Genomic DNA, 18,322 nt, shown 5'->3' with positions numbered 1-18,322 from the left:
CTGCACTTTTGAGGTCCAAGTTTCTACAGCATATAGTAATATAGACCAAATATAGCATTTTACAAATCTAATCTTGGTTGCGAGACTTATTTCGTGGTTGGTAAGTGTGTTTTTGTATTTAAAAAAGGCGTTTCTGGCCATCTCCACTCGACGCTTAATTTCGTTTGAAAGCCAAGAAAGCCCGTTTTTCACTACATCGAAAATCAGATGTATGAGTTATGAAAAATGCACTCCGTTGGATACATTTTGTAAGCACTTGCTAAAAGCCAGTTTGCTAATTACCACCCGCCGCTGGCGAAATCATTTCATCTAAAAACAAAACAAGAGTGTATAAATTTCTAAGAATTTGCTATAAAATAAAGAAATAACAACTTAAGTTGCGAACATTTTTGGGGTAATTCACGACACGGACATTTTTAATTTAGTGGAGTTGGAGTCCTTGCCGAAATCTGAACTAGTGATGGGAAGGCAACATAAAACATCTTTAGCATGATGAAGCAAAATCAGATGCGCTTGCATTAATTTAATTTTAATGAAAACTTTTGTTAATTTGTGTTTATATAATAAAGATCTTTGTATTCTTGTTTTACACAAATAATAAATGCATTTTATTTATTCTGGGATATTTCGCAATGGCTTACATTTTGATTGCATCTTTAGACTAATTAAAAACACAATCCGAAAAATGCATTTAAATTCAATCCAAAGCACTGCATCAAAAGCCGTGATTTGGATCGAAATTGGAGTGCTGGGCGATGAATCACAAACCCAGCAAAAAGTTTGCATTCCACAACTAGGATGCACTCCATTTTCGATCCAAATCACAGCTGTTTTGGATTGAATTTAAAGGCACTCTTCGGATTGCATTTTTAGTCAGTCTTAGGATGCAATAAAAATGCAAGCCAAGAACTTTATTATATAAACACAAATTACAAAAAGTTTCCATTAAATTCAATCACATTTGAGTTTACTTTCTCCGTTCTCCAATTAATCCAAGCGCATCTGATTTTGCTTCATCATCCTAAAGGTTTTTTATGTTGACTTCCCATCACTAGTTAAGCTTTCGACATGGACTCTAACTGTACTCCATTAAAAATTTCCGTCTCGTGAATTACCGCAGAAATGTTCGAAACTTATGTTTTTATTTCTTTATTTTATAGCAAATTCTTAGAATTTTATACACTCTCACCTAGCTGCGCGCTCTCTTGTAAAATTCATAGGCGGCGGGGTACTTCCCTTTGAATACAAATCAAATGCCGTCATAACCCAACTTAGGTTTTTATGGAAATTTTCAATTTAAAGTTTTTCTGCAAAAACTACTCAGCCGATTTTTCTCAAATTGTCAGGGAATGTACAGGGATGACCCACGAACACAGGCTACATATTTTATTGAATTCTAGAGGGGGCGGGGTATCTCCCCTATGCGATATTTTTAAAATATAAACGCTATATTTGCAAGAACTACGCATGTATCGGTTTAAAAATTTACGAATTAATCTACAATGAAGCACTTCTTTGGGGCGATTCGGTCCAAAATTTGGCTTTCGTAATATTTTGTCCAAACTTAGTTTAAGTTCGAAGATGGGTTATATCGCTCCACTCCTTCCGTTACCTCCCCCAAAAAAGTTTGAAAATGTTCTGAAAATTTGTGCGCACGATAACTCTTAAAGGGTGTAGCCGATTTGGTCCATACTTTGTATATTGTGAAATTTCTGCCATACTTATATAAGGTTTCAAAATGGACTCAATCGGTTCACTCCTGCGGATACCTCCCACACAAAATTTCGGAAAAGTTCAGTTTAGGAGCTGCTCTCGAATCGTTTTGATTTTTGTTGTGACAACATGTATTCACTGCCCACCATGCCATACAGTTCACACTTTCTGAACAAATAGCCTGAAAGTTGCATAAATTCCCGATGACACCGTGTGTAGTGGTTGTAGCGCAAGATAACTCTCGATCGCATTTGCCGATTCGGTTCAAAATTTGGCGTTAATAATATTTTGTCTAAACTTAGTTTAAGTTCGAAGATGAGCTCTATCGGTCCACTCCTTCAGGTACCTCCCCCACAAAATTTCGGGCAAATTCACGTTGATTTGTGTTGAAGCAACTTACATTCGCTGCCTGAATTACGACGGTAAAAGTTTTTCTAGGGGCAAGTCCATACTTCTTGAGGAAATGGCCCGAAAGGTGTAAAAACCCCAATGGCATCATATGTAGTGACTGGAGAGCACGATAAATCTCGACCTGACCAATCGATTTGGTCCAAAATTTGGCCTTCTTCATGTTTTGTCCAAACTTAGTTTCAGTTCCGGTACTTACCCCCAATATTCAAAAAATATCACTAAAATTTTATGCACGATATCTCTTGAACCAATTTGGTCCAAACTTTGGATTTCCTAATATATTGTCTAAATTTAGGTTAACATCTAAAATTGACCTGTTCAACATTTGTGTATAAATGCAGTTCGAAGGTCCCTTGGAAATATATATTATATATGTTCTCCATGTTTATGCTTTCTGGCATACTGGTCCAAAAGTAATACGATGACTCACTGAAATGACTAGTGGGCGGGATATCTATCAAAAAAATATGACTTCAAAAATAAGATCCACTTCCATAATAGTCCAATATGGAAGTGGATTTTATTTTAAGATCTACTTCCATAATAGTCCATTATGGAAGTAGATTTTATTTTTGAAGTCATATTTTTCCATTCGTTTAAGTACCTCCTTCGCAACGCTTTTTATCTTAAATCCTAATCCACATTTTTGTCGGCAAGTTCAAATATCCAACTAAAAGGGTCACAAGATACCCTAAATACATTCAATCTTTCCGTAGATGAAAGTTTTAATTCACATAGGCTGAGGGTATATCTCTGTCGGCAAAGCCTACTGATACTTTTTACTTGTTTTAAAATTTATATCTCCAATATTACTGAACCGATTTCCGTCAAATCTTGCAGCAAAAGCTCAATGTTTACCGTTGTTATGTATATTTTATGAATTTCGGAGGAGGTTGGGTACCTTCCCAATGTCTTTCTTTTAAACGCTATATGTATAAGACAAACTTAAGATTATATCGGTTTCAGCTTAAATTTTGGGCGGCAGTGGGGTTGTGTGAACCCTAGGTACATATTTGGATCCAAAATACCGGATCACGCCCAAATTTTTAAGTATGTTATATTTTGAAAACTGATGACAACGCCCACTCTATTCAATACATTATTTTTCCAAAACTACTAAACCTAATTTTATGCAATTTTCAGAAAATTTTCAGGAATGTCCCGTGGTCCAAAATGCTATATATTGTGTATATAGCTATATGTAGACGAATTGCGGGATGTTTTCATAATCCCTATATTTGATAATTTATGAGTGCATCGACTTGCAAATTAATTTTCTAGACAAAGGTGGTTGCGCCCCGTTTAGAAAAATGATATATCTACAAACTTCCTTAAATGGTGAGGTTCAACGGTCCATCAGCCATGAAAAACTAAAACATATAAGTCTCTACTTACTTACTTAGCTGGCCCATTACAGAACATTTGTTCCATAGACCGAACTAAGAAAAGATCTCCAATTCTCTCTGTTCTGTGCTTCGCTTTCTGGAATACCGCGCCTTGTCATCTCTTCATCCACTTGTTTGATGGCGCAATTCTGCGTGCACCACCATGTGCCTCGAATTTATACGCCTTTTTAGCGGGTTCATCATCGCTCATTCTTATTATATGGCTTAGCCAATGCAATCGCTGCATCTCGATACGTTTATCTGTACTGATGTCGTTGTATAGCAGATACAGCTCGTGGTTTATACGACGTCGATATTCACCGTCAACACAGATTGGTCCGTAGATCTTTCGAAGAATTTTTCTCTCAAACGCGCCAAGCACTGCCTTATCTGCTTGCACAAGTATCCAGGCTTTGGAACCATACATCAGCACGGGTAGTATTAGTGTTTTGTAGAGCGTTATTTTTGTTTGACGAGATGTGGCTTCGTTTTTAAACTGCTTACTTAAGCCAAAGTAGCATCTGTTGGCCAATACAATTCTTTTTATTTCACAACTGATGTCGTCTGTTGTGTTTACGGTGGTGCCGAGGTATACGAAGTCTTTTACTACATCAAAATTATGGGAACCAACTTCAACAGTTGGTCCGATCTCAATGGACGCATTGCGCGTCGACACCATCAACTTGGTGTCTTCTCGCCGTTTACCGCCAGACCCATTTTTGCAGATTCTCCTTCGACCTTCATAAAGGTATCCGTTACTTCTTTTACTGATCGTCCCATGATGTCTATATCATCAGCATAAGCAAGTAACATGTGACTATTGGTGTAGATTGTGCCACTTCTTTTGACGTTTGTCTCTCGTATAGCCTTTTTAGCAGGATGTTGAAAAGATCACACGAAAGGCTGTCTCCTTGTCTGAAACCTCTTTTGGTACAAAACTCTTCGGAGAGGTTTTTTCCTATTTTAACTGAAGATCTTGTGTCAGTTAGAGACATTTTACAAAGCCGAATGAGCTTTGCGGCGATACCAAATTTAGACATGGCTAAATTTGGTATCGCGGGCTGTCGAAGGATGCTTTATAATCGACAAAAAGGTGGTAGGTGTCGATCAGCATCTCTTGGGTCTTCTCCAGGATTTGCCGCAGGGTAAATTTTTGGCCAATGGTGGACTTGCCAGGTCTAAAGCCGAATTGGTATGGTCCAATTATTTCGTTTACCATGGGCTTTAGTCGTTCGCACAATAACCCTGACACCAACTTGTAGGCTATAGAGAGAAGACTTATGTGCCTATAGTTGGAGCATAAAGTCTTACCTCCTTTCTTACGGACGGGACACAGGATACTCAGGTTCCAATCGTCGGGTACTCGTTCTTCCTGCCAGATGGTGCTAACTAGCTGATGAATACACCTTATCAGCGTGTCGCCTCCGGTTTTGAACAGCTCGGCTGGTAAGCCATCAGCCGATTTATTGCTGTCTTTACCTCATCTTGGCTGGGCGGTATACATTCAATAGCATCTTCTGGGATTGGATCTGTGGTATCTTCGTCGACTTCGCTACTATGGGATACCAACAGTTTGTAAAAATGATCTTTCCATATCCTTAGCACACTATCTGTATCAGTTACCAGATTACCTTTTGCTGATCTCTACAGGAGGATGTGCCAGTTCCAAAGCCATCAGTTTGATGTTTCACTCTTTGGTAGAATTTTCGAACTTCATTCTGTCTCCTGTACATCTCGATTTGTTCACACTCCCCCCTCTTTTCCACCTCTCTCTTTTTTCTGCGGAAAGGACGTTTCTCCTCTCTCCTTTTCTCCCGATACCTCCCTCGTGCGCTACGCTTTGCTAATGCCGCACTTTGCCCTATATGCCGCATTTTTCTCTTCGGTAGCAGCACGACACTCCTGGTCATACCATGGATTCCTTGGTGGAGGTCTCTGGTATCCAAGTACAGATTTTGCGGCTGTTTGCGTGGAGTGGGCAATGTTTTCCCACGGTCCTGATATGTTATCGGGACGAGGAGTGCTTTGATTAAGCAGTTGGGCCAGTTGAGTGGAATATGCTGTGGTTATCTGTTGTGATTGCAGCTTACCGATGTCCAACTTCCGTGTTGTGTCTGTTCGCACTTTGTTTGCTACGTTTAATCTGGTACGTACCTTTGCTGCAACAAGGTAGTGGTCCTAGTCTATGTTTGCACCTCGGAACGATCGTACATCCAACACGCTTGATGCATGTCTTCCATCTATTACAACGTGATTAATTTGATTTCTTGTTCTTTGATCTGGCGATAGCCAGGTGCCCTTATGAATATCGATATGCTTAAATCTGCTACTACTAACTACCATGTTTTTTGCAGCTGCAAAGTCTATCAGCCTCCTACCATTGTCAGATGTTTCACTGTGGAGACAGAATTTCCCGACTGTTGGGCCAAAGATATTCTTCTTTCCAATTTTGGCATTAAAATCGCGTGGTATAATTTTAATGTCATGGCTGGGCAGCGGTCATACGTTTTTCTAGGCGCTCGTAAAATATTTCTTCGGTCTGTTCGTCCTTGTCTTTAGTGTGAGCATGAGCGCAAATAAAGCTGATGTTGAAGAATTTTGCTTTTAATCGAATTGCAGCAAGTCTTTCATTCACTGGGGTGAAGCTGGAGACCAGATGTTTATACCTCCGACTAACTACGAATCCACAACCAAACTCATACTTTACGTCATGGCAGCTATAATACAGTGCGTCACCTTTAGGTGTTGTTGTAACGCCTTTCCCAATCCATCGTATTTCCTGTATGGCGGGAATGTCGGCCTTGAACTTTTCAGGTACATCTGCCAGTGCGTAAACTGCACCTTCTCCATAAAGAGTACGAGTCTCAAAGAGAGTCGCAGATCATGGTCCTTAAAACGTTTACGGGGTTCGTCAACTTTAGAGGGATTTGTTTTTCTTTTCTTTCGTTTTTTCATAGTAGGCTGCTTTTTTCTAGGGGAGGGTTACTAACCCGGCGCCCGGGTTACGTTCTTATGGGTGAACGCGCGGCACATTTTAGCTCACTACCTTTAATGGATATTAAAGGCAGCTAACCCAGGTGACACCACGGGGAGGTCAGTGTCCACTTGGGATGAGAGAGGGACCAAGATAAATCATGGACTTTGCCATTTTAAAGCCGATCAGGACCGTTCCTTTTTATCTTTCATCCGGTACGTCATCCTATATAAGTCTCTATAAGCGGGAGAATTCGACTAAACCATTTTTTTAAACTTTTATAATTAGATCGCTTTAGGATAAAGACGGGGGACATGGACGATAATAAATCCTTAACAGCATCAATGGGCAAACAAATCCGATAGCCCGTAAGAGACAATGGAGCGAAGAAGTGAGGTAGAAAATACTTATTTTTGAATTGTCAAGCATAAAGTCCATATACAGTTGTCATTAAAACTCATTACGACGGGTCAGCAACGCGGACCAGGGTTTGCTAGTGCCCCATATATATTTAGTGCCACACCTTAATAAACTTCCGCACAAAAGCTGAGGTAAGTCCATTTTATCGGAGCGATTCCCAACAGAATATATGCATTATATTTATTAAAATTTGTTCCATCGTGTCCTTGAGCTTGTTCGGGTTTCCCCAAAAATTGCAAAGAGTCTTTCGAGAAAACCATCTGTTATAAACTTGACATTGCCACACATAATAATGTAGACAAGTAGCTAGTCGGAGATTCGTGGCTTTCAGGTATAGGCTTCAACGCATTTACATACATATAACTGGATGTGTGTAGTAGTTCTAGCAAGCTTTGTTCTTAATCTATTTTTGGCTTTTGTTGATCATTTAACTGAAAAAAAACAAAAAAAAAAATAATAATAATAATAAGCCAGCTCTCTATCTCCTCTATGAGATTAAGCCGCTTGCTAAACAAAGATAAACACTCTCATCATAAAGCTGTTAACTGTTTTGAGTTGTAGCAGTGGTGCTGTTGGTTCGCTGGTTTTAATGTTCAGCTGTTCTTTTCTTTTGTTGGTATTTGTTGTGTCTTACCAATATAGTCGTCGGGCCGAGTTAGTTGGTTGGTTAGTTCGTCGATGCCTATATCTCGTTGAGGATATAAAAGCGTACTCCGAATTTTTGCCAACATTCTGTCTGTTGGCGAGTGTGAAATTCTATTCACTAAAAAAAGGTTGAAAACGCGCGCGCATTTTAACTTGCGTCGTTGAACGTAGTCGCACTCCCAAAAAGCTAATTGTGAACGCAAAACATTTGTTTAAAGGAAGTTAACATTTGAAAAATCTACTAAACAAAAAGTTGGCGTTTCATTTAAATAAATTAAGGAGAAAAAAGGATAAATCAAAATGTTATTAAAACAGTTTATACGAATAAGTTTAATTCTACAAATAGGTGTATTAATAAATAATTTTAACACAGTGTAAGTTCGAGAAACATTTTAAAATAAAAAAACTATAATAAACATAAATTAAATTTAAATATATTCTATGGAAGCAAAACTGTAATGTGGATAAGGTGTAAAAATGTTAAATTTAAAACAATTAATTGAAAATGAATTAAAAATAATACATAGTAAAAAAAAATTGTGAGATTATGTATATAAAACTCCTTCGAGCGAAAGAAAAGTGTTTCAAATAATGGATATAAAGAAACACGGCAATGTAAATTTAATTAATACAAAAAAATAAAAATATGTAAATGCATGCATATGTGTAAAATTTTTTAAGAGAGCAAACTCTTTAATTTTCAATAATATCCTTAAAATATTTTTATTCTGCATTTCAAGTTTAATATACAAGCCATTTTTTGGCAACATATCAAATAATTCTTCAGATTGTTAGAAAAGTTACTATAAATAAACTAAATGTTTAAATGACAAATAAATGTTTCACAGATCGCTCATTTTAAAAACAATTGCCCTTTTGTGTGGGTGGAGTATGAAGGAGAAGCCCTAAATTTTGGCGCATTTCGTGAACCATTTCTCAGGAAATATTGGTTTCCCCCGTTGGCCCGTTGTGAATATTTCAACGTGATGCGAGAAGTGTTCCGATATTGAAAACAAGTAAAACGTTTCAGTCGGCTTTGCCGACCGAGATATACCCTCAGACTGTGCGAATTAAAATACTTTTTTCTCGAAAAAACGTATGTATTTAGGGTGATTTCAAAATTTCGGGCGTATGAACTTCCCTACAAAACAAGTAAAAAAGTATCAGTCGGCACGGTGCTCTTGAAACAATTTTAAGTGGAAGGTGCTTACACCTGGGAAGTTTTTGCGGATTCTGAAACTACAATGTTTATAGATGAGAAAAATCAAAAATCAAAAAAAAATCGACGGAGCGCTTTTTAAATAAATCGCGATTTAAGTTGAAATTTTTAGGGGTTGTTTAGGTTTTCACGATAATGCTTAGAAACCGCAAGTCCTATCAAAATGGGACTAAAGATAACTTTGTAGCTATGAAAATTCTCTACAAGATTGACCTTTATGGTATTCTCGTCGGTTTTACCGTTTTTGAGATATAGAAGTTCAAATTGGGACAATTCAAATTCAATCCAATTCTGTATCGCCCCTTTATAAAACAATGTCATGACTGCAAATTCCCAACTTAAACTCACATATATAAGAAAATGTTACAACTTAGGATAGGTTACTTAAGCTAGTCTTGTAGAGAATTTTCACAGCTTTAAGATTTTCTCAGGTCCCATATCGATAAGACTTACCGTATTCAAGCAAAATCGCGAAACCCTAACAAAAAAACCAAAAAATGTAAACTGAGCTTCTTTATCTCAAAAATGATACAGGCTGGGAACAAATGATAAACGTCAACCCACTAGAGAATTTTCACAGCTACAACATTTTCTTTAGCTCCATTTCGATTGGACTTGCGGCTTCCTAGCAAAATCGTGAAAACCTAAAAAACACCTACAAATGTGAATTTTGACCGCGATTTATTTAAAAATCCCTACAGCGATTTTTTCTTGTTTTTGGATTTTTCTCATCTATGAATACTGCTGTTTCAGAATTCACAAAAACTTTCCTTGTGTAAGCGGTTTTCATCAAAAGTCAGTTAAGGCGCACCCTTCATGACATTGTTTTATAAGGGGGCGATACAGAATTGAATTGAATTTGAATTGTCCCAATTTGAACTTCTATATCTCAAAAATGGTAAAAACTACGATAATACCATAAAGGTCGATCTTGTAGAGAATTTTCATAGCTCCAACATTTCTTCAGTGCCATTTTGATAGGACTTGCGGTTTCTAAGCAAAATCGTGAAAACCTAAACAACCCCTAAAAATGTCAACTTAAATCGCGATTTATTTAAAAAGCGCTCCGGCGATTTTTTTTGTTTTTTGATTTTTCTCATCTATGAACATTGTAGTTTCAGAATCCGCAAAAACTTCCAAGGTGTAAGCACCTTCCATTTAAAATTGTTTCAAGAGCACCGTGTCGGCTTTGCCGACATAGATATACCCTCAGCCTGTGTATATCGAAACAAGTTTTTTCCCAAAAAACGTATGATTTAGGGGGTTTTACAAATTTTGGGCGTATGAACCGACAAAAATGTTGATTAGGATTAAAGATCGAAAGTTTTGCGGAGAAGATACTTAAAGGAATGGATCGACATTGACCATTATGGAAGTGGATCTCCAGCCACTACATATGGTGACATAGGGATTTTTTACACTTTTCGGGCTGTTTTCTCAAAAATTATGGACTTGCCCCTGATAAAGATTTTACCTCCGTAATGGAGACATCGAATGCAAGTTGCTTCAACAAAAATCAAAGTGATTCGAGAGCAGATATTAAAGTGAATTTATCCGAAATTTTGTGTGGGAGGTACCCGAAGGAGTGGACAAATACAGTCCATATTCAGACATGATCTATATCTGGTAGATATATTACGATGTGTAAAGTATGGAGCAAATCGGCCATCCCCTTCAAGAGTTATAGTGCGCATAATTTTTCCTAATAGTTTTGAACTTTTGTGGGGGAGGTACCTGAAGGAGTGGACCAATATGGCTTATCTTTGAACTTAAACTATATTTTCACAAAATATTACGAAGGCGAAATTATGGACCGAATCGGCAGATCATTTCGAGAGTTATCTTGAGCTTCACCAACTACACACGCCATCACAGGTGTTTTTTGTAACTTTCAGGCTATTTTCTCAGGAAGTATGGATTTGCCCCTGATGAAACTTGTCCCGTCGTATGGGGGAAGTGAATACAAGTTGCTACAACAAAAAACGAAGCGATTCAAGAACAGGTCCTAAACTGAACTTCTCTGAATTTTGTGTAGGCGGTACCCGAAGGAGTGAACCGATTGAGCCCATCGGTTACCAAATCGGTTACTCCCTTCAAGATTAATTGGGCGCACAAATTTTCCGAACATTTTCAAACTTTTTGGGGAGGTATCGGAAGGAGTGGACCGATATAACCCATCTTCGAACTTAAACTAAGTTTGGACGAAATATTGCGAAAGCCAAATTTTGGAACGAATCGGTTGATCCGTTCGAGAGTTATCGTGCGCTCCAGCCAGCCAGACAGACAGACGGACTGACATTGCTTAATCGACTCAAAATTGTCTAAAACACATTTCGTCCAAACATACTTGGGGTCTAAAACCATTATTTCGATGAGGCACATTTTGCCCGTATGAAAGTGTATATACCCTCGTTAGCATAAATGCTGAGGGTATAATTATGGCATGATTGGAAAATTGACCTTAAAGCGCAAAAATATTGAACTTCTGTGGAGGAGGTATTGTCGAGATTGGAATTTGATATAAGTTTTGGGAGTAACTCCAAGCAATAGTTAAAGTGCATATCAGACATTTTAGTTGGACAACGTAGGATTTTTAGAGCTTTCGGGACATTATGTCAGAAAATTTTCTAAAAATGATTTCCTGAAGCGGGAATGAATGAATTTTTGCCTATTAATGACTAAAATAACGTGTATTCTATTTAAGTATTAAAAAAGGTGACGCATAAACTACTTTGAAAAATTTTTTTTTGAAAAAATTTTAAGAAATGAAAAAAAAAATCCTCAAAAAATGATTTCCTGATGCCAGAATGAATGACTTTTGCCTATTACACTGTGACACAACATGGAGGTGAACATTTGGGGCAGAGATAATTTCTTTTGGGGATGAAAGCGCTTGGTGAGTATATTAAGAATCCCGAAGGACAGATCCGCCGTGAGTCGAACTTCAGAGTTATGGCATGATGAAGTTTCTGCTGAAGACCTTGTAAGGCATCTGAAATTAGCGTTATGTCTTTGTCAACTGTTGTTTTAGCTTATTTATATGATGACATGTCTTCAGTCAAATCGAATGAGGATTATTTTCGTAGAGCATTTCGACCTTGTAACTCGCTTCCTTTAATGTCCTTTTCGTCCGACATGTTCTGCAAAAATGGTACGTTTTCATGGTCAGTTTCGACATGTACCCTGTTTTGGCTCAGAAAAAACTATGTTTTGTGTTTTTGTTTATTCGTTATTTATTGGTTGTTCGCATATACAGAATATACAACAAGTAAAAAAGTGTCAGTCGGCTTTGCCGACAGATATATGTATACCCTCAGCCAATGTGAAGTGAAACTTTCACTTACGGACAGATCGAATGTATTTAGGTCTCTTCAGAATTTTGTGGCCCTTTTTGAACGTTTGAACTTGCCGACATAAATGCGGATTAGGAATTAACTGCACTTAGACACAAATGTTGAACTTTTGTAGGGGAGGTACCCTTAGGGAGGACCGATATGGGCCATTTTAGAAGTTAAACTAAATTTAGACAAAATATTAGGAGAACCACAGTTTGGACCAAATTGGCTGACCAATTCAAGTGATATCGTCCTAGCATTTTAGTGACATTTTATTGGGGGAGAAGTACCGGAAGTTGTGGTCCGGTATTGCCCCATGAAACTAAGTTTGGATAAAATATGACGAAGACCAAATGTTGGACCAAATCGGTTGAACAGTTCGAGAGTTATCGTGGCATAGGGGTTTTTTACACCTTTCGAGCTGTTTTCCCAAGAAATATGGACTTGCCCCTGAAATAACTTTTACCGTCGTAATAGAGGTAGCGAATGCCAATCGCTTCAACAAAAAGTGATTTGAGAGCAGGTCTTAAAGTGAACTTATCCGAAATTTTGTGTGGGAGGTACTAGAAGGAGTAGACAAATATAGTCCATATTCGAACCTGATCTATATCTGGCAGATATATTAGGATGTGCAGAGTATGGATTACATCGGTCACTCCCTTCAAGAGTTATCGTGCGCACAATTTTTACGAACATTTTTGAACATTTGTGAGGGAGGTACCTGAAGGAGTGGACCGATATGATTTATCTTCGAACTTAAACTATGTTTGGACAAACTACTACACACGGTGTCATAGGGGTTTTTGCACCTTTCAGGCTATTTGCTAAGGAAGTATGGACTTGCCCCTGCTGAAACTTGTATCGTCGTATGGCGGACAGTGAATACAAGTTGTTACTACAAAAATCAAAGCGATATGAGAGCAGGTCCTAAACCGAACTTTTCCGAAATTTTGTGTGGGAGGTACCCAAAGGAGTGGACCGATTGAGTCCATATTGGAACCTCATTTAAGTCTGGTAGAAATTTCACGATGTACAAAGTATGGGCCAAATTGCTTACTCCCTTCAAGGATTATCGCACAAATTTTCCGATCATTTTCGAACTTTTGTGGGGGAGGTACCGGAAGGAGTGGACCGATATAAATATTACGAAAACCAAATTTTGAACCGAATCGGTTGGTTCGTGCGCACCAGCCAGCCAGACAGACAGACGGACGGACATTGCTCAATCGACTCCAAATTGTCTGAAACACATTTCGTCCAAACATACTTGGGGTCTAAATCCATTATTTCGATGGAGCACATTTTGCCCGTATGAAAGTGTATATGGTAATATTCAAAAAAGTTTTTCAATTGTTGAAGTTGAGGTTCACCATTAAATAAGTTGCGAACTGTTAATATATTTTATAAAATATGAATATATTTATATTAATTGAAGTGTTTTAGCCACGATCTCATAATATGGACCATAAGAAATAATTTTCGTGGAAGCTGTGCTGGTGGTAATATAAAAAATGGGAAAAATGTGTTGAAGTAAACATGTTTTTTTGTGTTCTTTTTTTATTTCTGGCCAAACCACGCAAAATTCGAACCTGTGCTCAAAGAAAGAACTAAACAATTTTGATTTCAGTGTTTTTCGAATTTTTCCTATAATTAGAGGGTGCAACTAGATAATAATCGAAACTAGTATATAGGATTGTAGAACTCGCTATTCCACGTCGTTCGATGTGCTCCGTACAGCTTCCTAGTAATAGGAGTCCAAAGGCGAAAATTTGGTGCGTAAATTTTCTGAGAAAACCTATTTTTTGGCTTTAAAATTTACAATTGTCGTACAGGTACCCCTGAACCCCGCATGATTTTAGTTTTTTTTACGTGCGGGATCTAATAAGCCCTTCCGCGTTCGAATCCATCCACTAAAACGCCGGATATAGATACCTTGAAAGTAGGAAAATCTGCAAAAATATATTTTGGCAATTCCGCGAATTGAACCGCGATTTTCTTTGATTATTTTTACATAAATACGTGATTATAATATTTGCCAAAAAGGTGTGTCACAAATTACAAAGATTGAGGAGTAATATCCCTATTTATCTCAAAATAGAATGCAGTGGCACATCCGCAGTTCTTGACGAATCTGTCTAAAATAATTTATATTGACATATTTTTAATAGGGGGCCATTGAAATCGGATGCACCTTATAATCATATGCACATCGCGTAATTTTTGCCCACTTGAAGGTTTTTTGAATAGTAAGATGCAACTGATGGCACACTTTGGCCGCTGAATGAAACATGGGAAAATCCATGCATATTGATAGACATGGACTCCCTGTATCCAAAAAGCACATGCACCTCAAAAGATTTAAACCAATTCGCGAATTATACGGTTTTTAACTTCTATGTTTTTTTCTTTGATTGTAATTTCAATAATACTATCTACTTCTTATTTCTATTGCTTATCATAGAAAGCAAATATACTTTCACGATGACTAATTACTTTTATCGTAGAAATTTAAGCAAAATACTTCAGGATTTGGATCGAAATTTAGCGAAATAATAGAATAACTCCCAACATTTATTTTTCAAATTTTCCGTATTTAACCAAAAATATATTTTTAAAATAATTTCCAATAATAAGTTTCCGTTCTTTGTTGTTGCTGTAATATGCAAGTTATAAACGCGATCTTTATAATTTTGGTCTCACATTTTTCTACGCGTTGTCTAGAATCTGTACGTATTTTTAAATTATTTTTTAGAGATTTTTTGGACTCTGATTTAGAATAAATAAAATTTATTCCAAGATTTCTTCAATATTTTTTGATTTTCCGCGAAAATAAAAATAAATTTAGCAACTATTTTAGCATCTACGGATAGATATCAAATGCTGCTAACGATTCATACATACATGCTCTTATTACAACAAAATAGGAATTTTTAAATATTTTTTCTTTACAAGAGAGTAAAACCGCATATAACTTTTGAGTGCAGCATCCAATTTTGTGAACGCGAACAGATTTGAAACCACGATTTTTTCGTAACCCATGTACCAAAAATGGCGGATGTGTTCGCCAAAAAAGTTTTTAATTTTTTTTTTCTATGTAATTGTAAAGGAAATTTGAAATTTACAATATACCCTTCGTTAGCATAAATGCTGAGGGTATAAAAATTCAAATGACTTTGTGTCTGAGCTTTTTTTATCGAATAACCTTATAATTAAAATTTTATTTAATCTTAGGTAAAAATTCATCAAAATACAAGATTGTAAAAAAGTCTTAACCCTAATATACACCTTCATACGACCAAAATGTGCTCCATGGAAATAATGGATTTAGACCCCCGAAATCCGTTTCAGACAATTTGTAGTCGATTTAACCATGTTCGCCAGTCTGTCTGGCTGCTGCGCACGATCCACTGAATCTGTGGTTACATCCCACGAAGCAGCCACTTTCCTTGAACTGGAGATAGACCCAGAGCCAGATTGAACAGAAGAAACATAATAATAAAACTGTTACAACAACAACTCTCGAACGGATCAACCGATTCGGTCCAAAATTTGGATTTCGCAATATTTTATCTAAACTTAGATCAGGTTCAAAGATGGACCATATCCACTCCCTCTGGTACCTCCTCCACAAAAGTTGAAAATTATTAGTTACAATTGTGCGAACGATAACCCCCGAAGGGAGTTACCGATTTGGTCCATAGCTCATGTCAGTGCAGTTTAAGTCCTCCTCTCGAATTCTATTGATTGTTTTTGCAACAAGTTGTGCACGGGGCCTCCGTTACGAAGATACAAACAAACATTTTCAGGTGCAAGTCCTTACTTCGTGAGCAAATTAAAAATATGTAGTGATTGGTACGTACGACAACATCCGAACGGATATAATAACTTTATTATATCCGAACTTTATAATAATAATAATTGTTTCCTGTAGGGGCAACGGAGACTTCTCTCATATCAATGAGTGCACCCCGATTCATATTAGTTCAATGGTATGGGACCGAATCCGAACGGCGTGTCTAACGACACCACTTATAGAGAAGTTTTACATGGCTTAAATGCTCCTTAAATGTAGCCAACATTACTGAGGGGTGTTTTGCCACCGTTGCACAGAGGGGAAACATAGGCCTAAAGTTGCTCAAAACTCAAAATATGAAAATCGCTTTTTATGAAAAAATGTTGATAAACGGCAACCAGACTCTTTTCTACATTTGCTATAACCATCCTCGACTTTGTAAGATTAACCAATCCAATGCAGCAGTCGATTGAACTCAGCCATACTGAAAACAAAAAGTAAATTTTCGAAAACTAAGAAATTAGGTGAACATTAAAATGACATTATTTTCGCGAAATTTCTTATTTTTCAAGATTTATTGTTTTTGTACAGTCTCCGAACAAGATTAGCATTTAAAATTTTCAGATTGATTTTACATCTTTGCTCTTTAATAATGGTGATACATATCCTCTTTATGAATCTTTTTTATGATAATTTTTAAGATTACTACAATTTCAATAGTGAAAAAGTCTATTTCCCCGTCGTTTCCCGACCCTAGTTTCTTCTAATGTTTTATGCGCTTGAGTCTCAAATATGAGATTCAATCATAAAAAGTTGCGCATATTTGCGCCATTCCGAAAAAATCTAATTTTTCTCAACTAAAATATGAAATATTTTTATATGGAATTGCAAGGTTTACTCACACTCTTATTTATCAGACTAAACCAACACCTTTCAAATATGTTTGCATTATTCAGAAACATTCACGGTTTTTCTCATGTGAATTGAGAAAAATTCAATTTAAGTAAGTTTCAAAAAATAAAATTTGGAATGATATATATGCATATGGGACTATATATACATCTGTACCGATTTGTTTGAAAATTGGCTCAATGTTTTTTTAGGCTTGTTCAGGTTGCATATGTAAAATTTCAGTGATTTTGGCTCATATCAGATGCGAATATATATGGAAGCTGCATCCAAATCTGGACCGATTTTCATTATTTTCTATAGGATTAATCCTTATACAGAAGATATTCTTTGTGCAAAATTTTATATCAATCGGACTATAAATGAGCTTTCTAGGGCTTTTGATCAACTTTTAACACAAATTTCCCCTCTGTGCGTTGAGAAGTGTTTTGATGTTGCCTGGCCGGGGAATCGAACCCACGACCTTATGTGTGCAAGGCGGGTGTGCATACCACTGCACCACGACGTTCCAAACTTTACATATCGTAATATTTCTGCAAACTCCTTCCACTCTTTCCGGTACCTCCTACATTAAAGTTCAAAAATATTCGCTAACATGGTATGGCGTATATCTCATAAACGGAGCAATCTCTTGGGTTCAAACTTTGGATCTCATTCTATTTTGTCCATACTTAATTTAAGTTTAAGTTCAAAATTTTTTTTAAGTCCTACTCTTGTAACTACTCTTTGTGGTCCTGCTTTTGATATAATGGTCCAAAAGCTTTAATTTATACGGTGACCATCTGAAATGACTGGTGAGCGCGATATCTATCGAAAGGAATGACTCTCAAAATAAGACACACTTTGGTCCATTCCTTCAGGTACCTCCACCGCAATAATTTGAAGCTGTAACCAAAATTCATATAATTGTCGGCCAGTTCAAATGTCTAAAAAGGACCACAAAATTCAGAAAACCCTATAAATATGTACATATTATTTAGGGGAAAAAAGAGTTTCGAGTTACACAGGCTGAGAGTTTATTTCTGTGGGCAAAGCCGACTGATACTTTTTACTTGTTTTGTCGGCCTGTCCCGATTATTCAGTTAGCCTACGCAGTTATCAAAAGGTCAACCATTCGTGCAACAGGAAATACATTTTTGAGAATATTTTTTTCATTTCATACCATTTTTCCGCATGACCTTTTTTTAATATTTGTATAGAATTAATGTTGTTTTAGTCATTAATAGTTTAAAGTTCATTCATCACGCTACAGAAAATCATTTTTGAGAAAAAAGTCAACAATTCATAATCCTAGTGTACATTCTGTGTCATTTTCATCATCTCTACCTCTTGAAAACAACAGATTGAAAAATTCATCTCTCTTTAACCTGATGTATCTGTTACTATATACTGCTTGCAGAAAATATTCAATATATGTGCGAAGCCATAGATAAGATATTAACTGTTTTGTCTCCGTTTGGTCTATTATCGACCCACATGATTCAACTATTCATTTTTTAATTCTTCTTACTGGAACCG

The 18,322-nt window shown here is 36.8% G+C and overlaps 1 protein-coding gene across 2 annotated transcripts in view; it reads left to right on the top strand.

Moving 5' to 3' along the window:
- LOC141403572 (myrosinase 1) overlaps positions 1 to 18,322 on the top strand; it is a 94,893-nt gene that overhangs the window by 12,236 nt on the left and 64,335 nt on the right. The window contains exon 1 of one of the 2 annotated variants that reach the window (XM_073986175.1): positions 7,413 to 7,922. The exons of the other annotated variant lie outside the window; for it this stretch is intronic. Coding sequence (XP_073842276.1) covers positions 7,849 to 7,922 — 74 coding nt within the window. The 5' untranslated portion in view covers positions 7,413 to 7,848. Of the gene's footprint in view, positions 1 to 7,412; positions 7,923 to 18,322 lie in introns of those variants that run through there. 2 annotated transcript variants of the gene reach the window in all.

Source organism: Musca autumnalis, unplaced genomic scaffold, assembly GCF_047663935.1.
Source record: "Musca autumnalis isolate F117 unplaced genomic scaffold, ASM4766393v1 scaffold_4, whole genome shotgun sequence".
Taxonomy (NCBI): domain Eukaryota; kingdom Metazoa; phylum Arthropoda; class Insecta; order Diptera; family Muscidae; genus Musca; species Musca autumnalis.
Note: the sequence above shows the minus strand (reverse complement) of the source record. Positions and strands in the feature narration are given on the sequence as shown.